At 35.0% G+C, this 10,916-nt stretch overlaps 2 protein-coding genes across 2 annotated transcripts; both read left to right on the top strand.

Annotated features, from left to right (window-relative positions):
- Positions 1-2,368: 2,368 nt before the first annotated feature.
- Positions 2,369-3,766, top strand: LOC106436726 (cytosolic sulfotransferase 18). Its single transcript, XM_013877681.3, has one exon. The coding sequence runs from the start codon at positions 2,515-2,517 to the stop codon at positions 3,541-3,543; it is 1,029 nt and encodes a 342-aa protein (XP_013733135.1). The 5' UTR covers positions 2,369-2,514; the 3' UTR covers positions 3,544-3,766.
- A 152-nt stretch (positions 3,767-3,918) lies between these two features.
- On the top strand, positions 3,919-10,569 carry LOC106436728 (heme oxygenase 4, chloroplastic-like). The gene is made up of 4 exons (XM_013877682.3): positions 3,919-5,224; positions 9,762-9,988; positions 10,060-10,167; positions 10,247-10,569. The coding sequence occupies exons 1-4, from the start codon at positions 4,792-4,794 to the stop codon at positions 10,346-10,348; spliced, it is 870 nt and encodes a 289-aa protein (XP_013733136.1). The 5' UTR covers positions 3,919-4,791; the 3' UTR covers positions 10,349-10,569.
- Positions 10,570-10,916: the final 347 nt, after the last annotated feature.

Raw genomic sequence — 10,916 nt, 5'->3', positions numbered from 1 at the left:
TTATGTGTTCACATCAATTTAATTGTATATGTAATAGTTACTGAATTTTTCATTATTCAATATATATTTATTATTTCATAAATATGTAAAAAATGTATAATATATAAAAATAATATATATAATGTTCATCCCGCGTAATGCGTAATGTATTGTTCAACACAAGCCTGTAGTTAGAGATATGTATCGGATTTGATTTTATGGTGTAATCAACTTTTCTAATGAATGTTTAGCAGCCTTTTTCTAACTTTTTGCACTAAGAAACTGTAATAACCTGGTTTAATCAAACTGGCTTTGATTTCTTTAATTAATTATTAACCTTTTTTTTTACAGCAAACGGCTATTCTATTACTCAAATTTGAGGTGGTCTGGGGAGCCAGACCGGAATAGAACAACCAATAAAACATAAAGATCTATGAAAAGAACGTGCATTTCTAGCTAACGAATCTGCAATCTCATTCTGCGTCCTTGGAAAGTAGCTGATCTTGAAGTCCGAAAAACACAGCCGAAGAGTTTGGATTATTTCCAGCTCAGTTGAGAAGTTGGGCCAATCTTGTGGCTGTTCCATCATTGCAACCAGATCTTTACAGTCCATCCCAAACCTCTGACAGGTCGAGTGTTGTATCATACTCTCCAATGTTCACTTTAGCGCTTCCAGTTCCGAGTGCAGTGTTGTCTCCCTCCTCCGCAAGTTCCTTGACCCCATGAGCTGTATCTTCCCCATTGTATCCTTCCAAACCCATCCCATTCCACTAAACTGAGCTGTGGAGGTCCATGAACCATCCACCATACAAATATTACCCAAGCTTAAGGCTTGTGTTTCTTCATCCGTATGTACATGTGACGGAACCGATACAGTGTCTTTTGCATTATACCAAGCTTGGCACTCACCTTCTGCATACCTGGCTAGTTCTAATGGATCTCTGTCTATGCCTCAAAACAACTTATCATTCCTAGCTTTCCAGATGTACCAAATTATCCACGGATAAGGATCTCTATCATCTTCTAGCTCCAGAATACCATTCTTTCTCCAAAAAAGGTAGTCCATATTAGCATAAATACTTGGTACATGGAAGAATTCAGAGCTCGACGGTGTTGATGATAACTCCCATGCTTATAAGGTCGGTGGACACTCAAAGATAGCATGAATAACGGTCTCTTCTGGTGCTCCACATTTTGGGCAATAATTGTCACAGCGCATATTACGGCGTACCAGATTCCTCGTTACAGCTACTTGTCCTGATATTAATTGCTATATAAAATGACAGATCTTTTGTGGCGCATTCACCTTCCAAGCAAAAGCTTAAAGTTTTGTAATGCTGGGTTGTAGAACTTCTAAATCCTCTTCATCTCTCATCAATTATTAACCTTTAAAAACAAAGCTATGCACAAAGTTTTGTGTGTCGTCTCTGCATGTGTGCTCATGTGCTGCATATATAATTTTAAATAGGACAAAACTTAGGTTCACCCCTTAGGGTGAACTTTTAAATTCACCCCAGCCTTTAGAACCAATCAATGTGACACATAGATTATTAATTAAAAAATATTAAATTAAATAAAAAATAGTTACAAAAAATAAAAACGCTAATTTTAACGACGCTAACGCTTCTAGTTAAATCCTAAACCCTAAATCTTAAATTCTAAACCCTACACCCTAAATTCTAACCCAAATCCAAACCCCTAAACCCAAACCCTATACCCTAAACCCTAATCCTAGACCCTAAACCTAAAAACTAGACTATAAACCTAAACTCTATACCCTAAACCCAAGTCCTAAACTCTAAACCCAAACCGCAAACCTTAAACCCAAATTATATATCCTAAACCCAAAACCTTAACCATAAGTCCAAACGGTAAATCCTAAACCCAAACCGTAAATCCTAAACCCAAAACTTATACCCTAAACCCAAATCCTAAACCTAAAACCCAAACGGTAAACCCTAAACCCAAACCCCAAACTTAGATGCTATAGGGTTTGGGTTAAGGTTTACGGTTTGGGTTTAGGGTCTAAGACTTGGATTTAGGGTATATGGTTTAGGTTTATAGTCTATTTTTGGGTTTAAGGTATATAATTTGGGTTTAGGATCTAGGATTAGGGTTTAGGATATAGGGTTTAGGTTTAGGGGTTTGGATTTGGGTTTAAAATTTAGGGTATATGGTTTAGAATTTAAGATTTAGGGTTTAGGGTTTCGCTGAAAGCGTTAGCGTCATTAAAATTAGCGTTTTTATTTTTTGTAGCTATTTTTTATTTAATTTAATGTTTTTTAATTAATAATCTATGTGCTACTTTCATTGGTCATAAAGGGTGGGGTGAATTTAAAGGTTCACCCTAGGGGCCCACATAAGTTTTGTTCTTTTAAATATATACCAAAGCTGTAATCAACGCTGTCATCACCATCTTCATTCCTACCAATTGCCTCTTCTCCAGCTTCTCTCTAGAAACTCTCCGAAAATTATCACCTCCCCTTAGCTTCTGGTATTTTCCCTCAAATCATCATTCTTTATCTCCAAATTCCAATGGGTTTATTAACTGTAACCGACACTACCTTACCGAACCAAGAAGAGACCGTGACAGAATCAACAGAGTTCGAGAAGAATCAAAAACGGTACAAAGAACTCATCGCCTCTTTTCCTCACGAGAAAGGCTGGAGACCAAAAAATCCCTTGATCCAGTACGGTGGTCACTGGCTGATGCAGCCTCGCATTGAAGGCTGCATGTACGCGCAAGAGTTCTTCCAAGCACGACCTACTGACTTACTCCTCTGTAGCTACCCAAAGACAGGTACAACTTGGCTCAAAGCCCTCACTTTTGCCATCTCAAATCGATCTCGCTTCAACGATTCCACAAACCCTCTCTTAAAACGTAACCCTCACGAGCTTGTTCCTTATATTGAGATCGAATTCGCTTTCTTCCCAAACGTTGATGCTCTCAAAGACAAAGAGAACACTCTGTTTGCCACTCATCTCCCGCACGGATTATTACCCGAGTCGGTTGCAAGATCTGGTTGTAAGATGGTTTACATCTGGAGAGACCCTAAAGACACTTTCATCTCCATGTGGATTTTCTATCAAAAGCAAAAGACACACGATGGCCCTCTCAATAGTCTTGAGGAGTCTTTTGATATGTTCTGTCGAGGTTTATCTAGCAACGGTCCGTATCTTGACCATGTCTTGACGTACTGGAAAGCTTACCAAGAGAATCCAGATCAAATATTGTTCCTCAAGTATGAGAAAATGAGAGCTGATCCTTTGCTGTATGTGAAGAGATTGGCTGAGTTTATGGGTTATGGATTCACAGCTGAGGAAGAGAAGGAAGGGATTGTTGATAAAGTTGTGAATCTTTGCAGTTTCGATACGTTGAAGAATCTTGAATCCAACCAAGGGGAGAAGAATATGGAGAACCGTCCTTCTAGTTTTGCGAATAGTGCGTTTTTCAGGAAGGGTGAGATCGGAGATTGGCAGAACTATCTGACTCCGGAGATGGCAGCTCGAATCGATGGATTGATGGTAGAGAAATTGAAGGGCTCCGGTTTGCTTGAATGGTAAGTGACCGGTTCTTGTTCCGAGTGGTGATGATGGATCCATTATATGTTTCTTTTATATAACAGAAGTTGACTCCTTTTCTCATTTTAGTTCCACTTGTTAAGTTAAGAATAAATCTTGTTTCTGTTTTGATTCGCTATGTGTGAATCTGAATTTCCTGCTTAAATTTGTCCTGAACCTTCCGCTTTGATAATGCTTATTCCTTTTGTTAAGGACCCTTGGTGTATCCGTGTATGCTTTTTTTATAGACTCTTAATTTACGAGTCAGGATTTTTACACTCCAAGTGTAAACCCTGAGCCACTAATAAGCGAGGAGCAAAAATTTGATAAAATAATAAATATGTTTTTTTTGTAAAAATTAAATGATAAATATGTTACTGATTAATATCAAATATTTGATCAAAATCCCAATAATAAAGATGTGGACAGATTCAAAAATCTTTATTAAAATTTGACCTAGAAAATACTACATTTTTAGGTGGGACTTATGAGAGCATCATTATCCCTCTTAAAAAAGGGTTGTTTATGGCTTGGGGCTCCACCAAAAACACAAGCAACATCTCTTCCGCATGCAAAATAAGCACTTTTTAATTTTTTTATTCGGACAGAAAAAAAAAAAAAATTTAAGCAATTTTTATGATTGCTGGGATAACGATGCTCTGACCAAATTGCCCAAAACAATTGTTTCAAAACTCTCTTATCAAACTTTTATCACTTAATCAACTCCCTCTTTTGCATGGAGTAGTTGTTTCCATGCAACAAAGACAGTTATCGTGCCGCAGTCAAGGGTTTTGCTTTCTAGAAACATGTATACACGCATTCATCAGGCCACCAAAAGAAATCATCGTTTCGATTTTTTCTTATTCGATCTATTGATTTATACGTAAGGAGTTAACTTAAATTTTCATTTACTGGTCATTTTTTTCCTGATATTGAACGTGCTTTATACATCAGACTCAGTTCTCTTTTATATTCTGATGTGGCGCAGGTAGCGTGGTTTATAAATTGTCGAAAACCGCACTATAAATAATACAAAGCCGTCTTCGTCGTAAGCCATTGACTAGATCTATAGTCTTTTTTTGTCAACTAGATATATAAAGTCTATTATTCAAAGACTTAATGAAAGACTATACATTTATATAAACTTAAGATTTAATGCAGGAGTAGTACATATATACAAACAACTCCTTTGGCTTTCTCCTGCAACCCCTTAATTTCGGATCTCAATTTTGATTTGTGTATTGTAAACTCATGACTACAGTAAGATTTACTGTAACTTTCCGCTTCCCTGCGAGTCCAAGACTCGACTGCGAGAGCTATGCTGGTCTGAAAGCTAGGACGGCGAGGGTTAGCTATCCCCTAACCATAGCCACTCGTCGACACCATCTTGTCCAAATAGCAAACGAAGATCGGACTTTGGTGGTGAATGCTGCAGCTGGGGAGATACCTAACAAAAGGTACCCAGGAGAACCGAAGGGGTTTGTGGAGGAGATGAGGTCCGTAGCGATGAAAATGCACCCGAGAACCCAGTCAAAAGAAGGAAAAAGAGAGTCCAAAGCTCCCCAAGACAGTCCTGTGGCTACGTGGGAGTTCACAGTGGAAGGGTACTTGAAGTTTCTAGTGGAAAATAAACTTGTGTTCGACACTCTTGAAGGGATTATTCACGACTCTACCGTCCCAACTTGTGAGTTTTCTAGTCAGTTTCCTTCTTATGAATTGAAATATTGGTAAGTTTTATAGCTATTTTTAAAACATGTTTCACTCTTTCAGATCTGGTTCAATTGTAATCGTTTTCAACTTGGACATAATTAAGAGTAGGCATGGACATTTTACTTGGACTCAAAAATTTAAACTAGATCAATCTAAAACAAAATTAGCTTGGATCGGCTTTGGGTATATACATTTCAACCAATTGGTTATTTTTATTTAGATCTATGGATCTCGGTTCTCGGTTCGGTTCCAAATCCTATCCAAAATCCGATTGGAACCCGAATAATTCAAACATTTTATATGTATTAGGTAATTTTTGGTATTACATATATTTTTGAATTTTGGATTCAAATTTTCAGATATAGTTTTAGATTTTCAGATAAAATTTTGGATCTTTATATGTTTTATAGGTATTTTGGTAATTTTGGGTATTTAATTAACTTTTTGGGGTTCATGTATTTTTCGGGTCTTTGCGTATAGTTCAGCTACTTTGGGTACGTAATAATACCCAAACAAACTATAACTAAAAGTTTTGGGGTAATTAGCGGTTCTAAAAGCTTAGATCTGAAAAGATAAGAATCAAATCTGAAATTGACCAAAACTTTACAAATACCTATATGGATCCAGATCTTTATAAGAGTGGAAGGATCCGGATTTGATGGGAATCGATCTGCACCTAAATAAAAAAAAAACCCGAATGCACATGATTGGCCTAATTAAGAAAATAGTTTAAAGTTTTGAGACACCTTGGTTTGAGACATATCTTCGATAGTAAGTTTTAGGTTATATTGACCGGATGATTGTGGTCGAGTGGTAAAGAGACGGGACTGAGACGCCAACACGTTTCAGGTTCGATCCACCTGCTGCGCGAAACTAAGTCACAGTTATCCTGGTCACCTTACACGGATATGGGCCTATGCTTCAGGGCTCATTTGAATACCCGGAGAGAGGGTCTATCCGTGGGCTGCACCTCCCCTTGGGGATTAGTCTGGGCCTCTCCATGGGCCTGGGATACCCCCAGGTTAATCAAAAAAAAAAAAAGTTTTAGGTTTTAAGTTTCAAAAAAAGTTTATAGCGTATACGTGAAGCGATAATTTAAATTATTATTCTACATATTAAATAACAAGGTGTGCGCAAACTAAATTTAAAAAAAGAACCAAATCTATATCTATATATAAGTAGATTTTTTTTTCTTTTCTTATAGCATGTAGAAAGGGGTTTATTTACACTGTGTTTTCATATTTTAATTCTTTTTATATTTTAGATTCTTCTTTTTTAGATTAGTGCAATTTGATCCTACACTTTCTAATTGTGCATGATTTAATCTTTCTCGCATTAACTATCATAATATAAAGTTTGATAATTTATTTTATTGGTCATTAAATATTTAAAATATATTTATTTTATTTATTCACAGCTAGAAATAACATAATTTTTCACTATTTTATTATTTTTATAACTTTCTATTATTTTATTTACAAATTATATATTTATTTTACTATTAAAAATCATAAAACAACCACACTAAGAAGAAGAAATTAGAGCACAACACATAATTTAAACCTAAAACCTCAATAATTGCAGAAAAATAAAATATCATGGTAACACTAACTAAATAAAAGTCCTGAGATGAAAGGATTGAAAACCAAAGACTAATTTATCTCACCTGACATAGAGTGTCTTGAGCAAAACAAGTAGAGGTCAGAAAAGCTTATAAATATACCAATCTTAAACAAAGAAATCCCCAAACACGAAGGAACGCGATCAAAACACCAATGCAAAGAACTAAGAAGAAGCCCAAAGTCACACGAAACAGAAAGACACATGCCTAAAGCACCGGAAGCACAACCACTAGCTAAGAGATAAGAAGCACCTCACAAACTAAACAAACACATACAAGACACCCATATGCCTGCGAAGAACCACAAAGCTCTAGATAGAAGCGACCAAAACTCCAAAAGACTAACTACGCTTACCTATACCAAGGGAAGCAAGGGAAGAAGAGAAACAACCTGAAAAAGGGAGAATGGAAGCCAACAACTGAGAAACAAAAGCCTAAACTTGAGACCAGAAACAACCTTACAAGATCACATAGCATACACAGAGGAAAACTATATCCAAACATGGAGTGGCAAAAATGGCGAAAGGGAGAACCACCAGAGACACGAGCAGTGAAGAAATATGTAACGAGATGAGAGAACAGAGAGGGAATGTGAGAAGAAAATAAATCAGCAAACCGTTGAGCCGTCCTCGAGTTATGAAAAAGAGCATATGAATCTGAACACCAGAAACCAGATCTTGAAAACCAAGACAAGCATGGACGATCGAGCTGACGTAACAAATTAGGTGACCACCTCCATGGGGGGTGGTCGACAGGGTTTATAACTACTCATCTTACTACATGAAATTTATATTCACCTCTTTGGTTGGACTTCTATTGAATTGAGAGTCGAATACCTTTTCATTCCTTCCGCAAGTTCGTATCTTAGAAGAATCATCCCTTATCATTCGCCCACGGGCGAGCTTCTGCTTTCTATTCTTATTCTCTCCGCAGGAAGACCATAGAATAGGAGAACCACTAGATCTGTTGCAATCCCAGTTGCCAGTTGACTCAACAAATAGTGTTATTTAGAGCAGTTACACAGCCCCTCTCGAAGAAAGAAAGTTTCATTCAGTCTCATAAAGCAAGCACCTTTTTCACGCAAGAAGCATGCAGCTAATTAATGCAGTCAACTCATAGTTCATCTTCTTCGACCTGTATCTTCTTTTTTTCTGTGAGAAATCAAAGCAAGATCCTCCTTACTTGATTCATCGGGTGTGATCGCTTTCTATTACATCAACAACTTGTATGCGAAAAACAAGAAAAAGAAAAACTGCAGCTCTGCGACATAACTAGTCTTTCAGAACTGGAAGAATGAATTGACTCGACAAAGAAACCAAGTCAAAAGGCGGGAAGCCAACGAAGAGGAAGACAACATCAAAGACGACTAAACTCTGATCTAATCCAAGGAAATGTAGTTCCTAACATCAGTCAAAATCTAAGGAAGAAGAGGAACAACCAACATTGACCGGAACATCTTACAATGCTGTGAAAAACAACCGCACAACTAGAAACTCATAAATTCGTTCTACAACAAACACCAGATAATCACACATGAGAAGAAGGCGAAGAAGAACAACAACATGAGATGAGTATTTTTCCGGTGATGATAAAAAGCTCCGCACACCATAAAGGTAAACGATACATTTAGATGGTGATGGCCCAATGTCAAAATATTGGGAGAGAGCAAAAAACATGTTAAAATAATAATGTTCAAACATATGAGAAAAAAATACAATTTTGACGCATAAAGCGTTAATCTTAAAAGAAACAAATGCCTAAATGCAAAGTTATTGAAATTCAATATAATTTACATCAGAGGTTCACTTCACCATTAACAAGTATTACAATACACACAACAACACATTACTGAAAAAAATACATAATTTATTGACATATCACCTACTACTATATAAAACAATGAAAATATTAAATAATGTTCTTAACAAAACAAATAAAGATAACCACATAACATAAAAAAAATCAAATTTAACAACAATAAAATAATATATGAGTGCCCCTAGAAATTAATAAAGAAAAGTAACTTAAAATATCACACAGATTTGTTTTGTTTCCAAATCTAGCACAACATATGTAAATCTTTTAAACTAGCAAAAATCAGCGTGTGAAAACTTGTATATATATATATATATATATATATAATAAACTACTTACAAAATGCAAAATTATATTTGGATTTATCAATTACAATACTTGGCTTAGATTTCCTCCATTTTAAAAGCATTTTAGACGATTTCAGAATATTTTAAAATGTTTTCTAGTTTCTGCACCAATACTTGAATTTCTTCTATTTGTGAGAGCCCTATGTTAAACTGATTCTTTTAGATTGATACTACATATTTAGGTGATTATTCCGTATTCTTGCAGGATATAAATATTTACAAATAACTAAATCATAATAATTAGCTATTATTTATTTTTTTTAAATTTTATCTGAATTGATATATAGTTAACTATCATTAATTTATCATTAAATATTTTCAGTTTTGTTCTTAAAACTTTTTTTTGTAATATTGCTTATATTTCTATATGAAAAAATATATAATATGGTCCATAGTGTTTATATATATATTCAAAGGAGTTATTAGAGAATTTGTTCAACAGTTTGCATCATTCATGTCATAATGAATATGATAAATTAGTTAGAATAATATTTTAAGTTTTAACTCAAGTAGTCGTAGTTGTTGATAGAATATTTTCACACTAATAAACTTTTGTATTCTATGCTACATAAATATTGCATGTCAGGAAATTTAGTTATTTAAAAAAAAAAATCTTATGCTTTCGCATGACGTACGTCATGGTTATGTATTAGAAATGTATACTAGTATGCAAAAGTTTGTCCTCTTTCTTGTGTAATCCTGCAAAATCTGTGTCTTTTTGTGTGTAGATGCGGCATTAAAAAACACAGGATTGGAAAGGGCAAATAATTTGGCCAAAGATTTGGAGTGGTTCAAGGAACAAGGTTACGAGCTTTCTGAGCCAAAGGCTCACTGTAAAACATATTCTCTGTATCTAAAGGATATAGCAGAGAATGATCCACCAGCATTCATCTGTCATTTCTACAACATCTACTTCGGACATAGCGCTGGTGGTGGTCGAATGATTGGGTCAAAGGTAATAAAAAAACACTATTCACTAAATACTCACTAGGAACTTCTTTTAAAAATGGTTTACAAGTTTTGCAGGTATCTGAGAGGATACTCGACAATAAAAAACTCGAATTCTATAAATGGGACGGCGACATTTCCGAATTGTTGACGAACCTGAGTGAAGAATTGAACAAAGTCTCTGAGGTATAGAACATACTGTAAAGAAATAAATTAAATATAATATGGTAGATTTCTTAAGCATATTTTATGTTTGCATTGGCAGTTGTGGACAAGAGAAGAGAAGAATCATTGTTTAGAAGAGACAGAGAAAGCGTTCAAGTGTTATGGGCACCTACTTCGTTCCTTGGTGTCCCCTGATTTGTAATGACCCTGCGGTGGCAATACAAGTAGGTGGGTGGGAAGGCCATCAAGAGTGAAATTAAATTAGAAATAATTGTACTAAGTCTCCATTCACATATTTTCTTTATTGCATAATAATATATGAAGTCCATGTGGTTACCAAAATATGGGAACCTGGCTTCCTTGGTTGTTTCTTTTACATTTCCAAGTTTGTTGCAACTAATTAAAGTTCCAATCATTCTATCATTTGGACCGGTACAACTTTAATGATAGTCCGAAACTAGTCGATAAAAAAATTCTAATTTAATAGAGTAGATAGATACAAAATGTTCTAACTAAAATACAGAATACAGAAGGATTATAGACTGAAACGAAACTTATAAGAACAATTTTTTCAAATAGACATTTTTAAGTTTTTGTCATAAAAATAACATTCAATAAGAAAAATAATCAAAATAGTTTTTATTTTGAAAATTTTAATATTCATTTTTTAAAATTTGAAACCCTATACTCGAAATTATACTTTTAACTCTAAATATTAAGTCTAGATTAATTAAGCCTAAAGTATAAATGTATTTTTACCCTTTAATAAA

The sequence above is a fragment of the Brassica napus genome, chromosome C9 (assembly GCF_020379485.1).
Source record: "Brassica napus cultivar Da-Ae chromosome C9, Da-Ae, whole genome shotgun sequence".
NCBI classification, from domain to species: domain Eukaryota; kingdom Viridiplantae; phylum Streptophyta; class Magnoliopsida; order Brassicales; family Brassicaceae; genus Brassica; species Brassica napus.
This window is presented reverse-complemented; position numbering and strand designations above follow the sequence as displayed.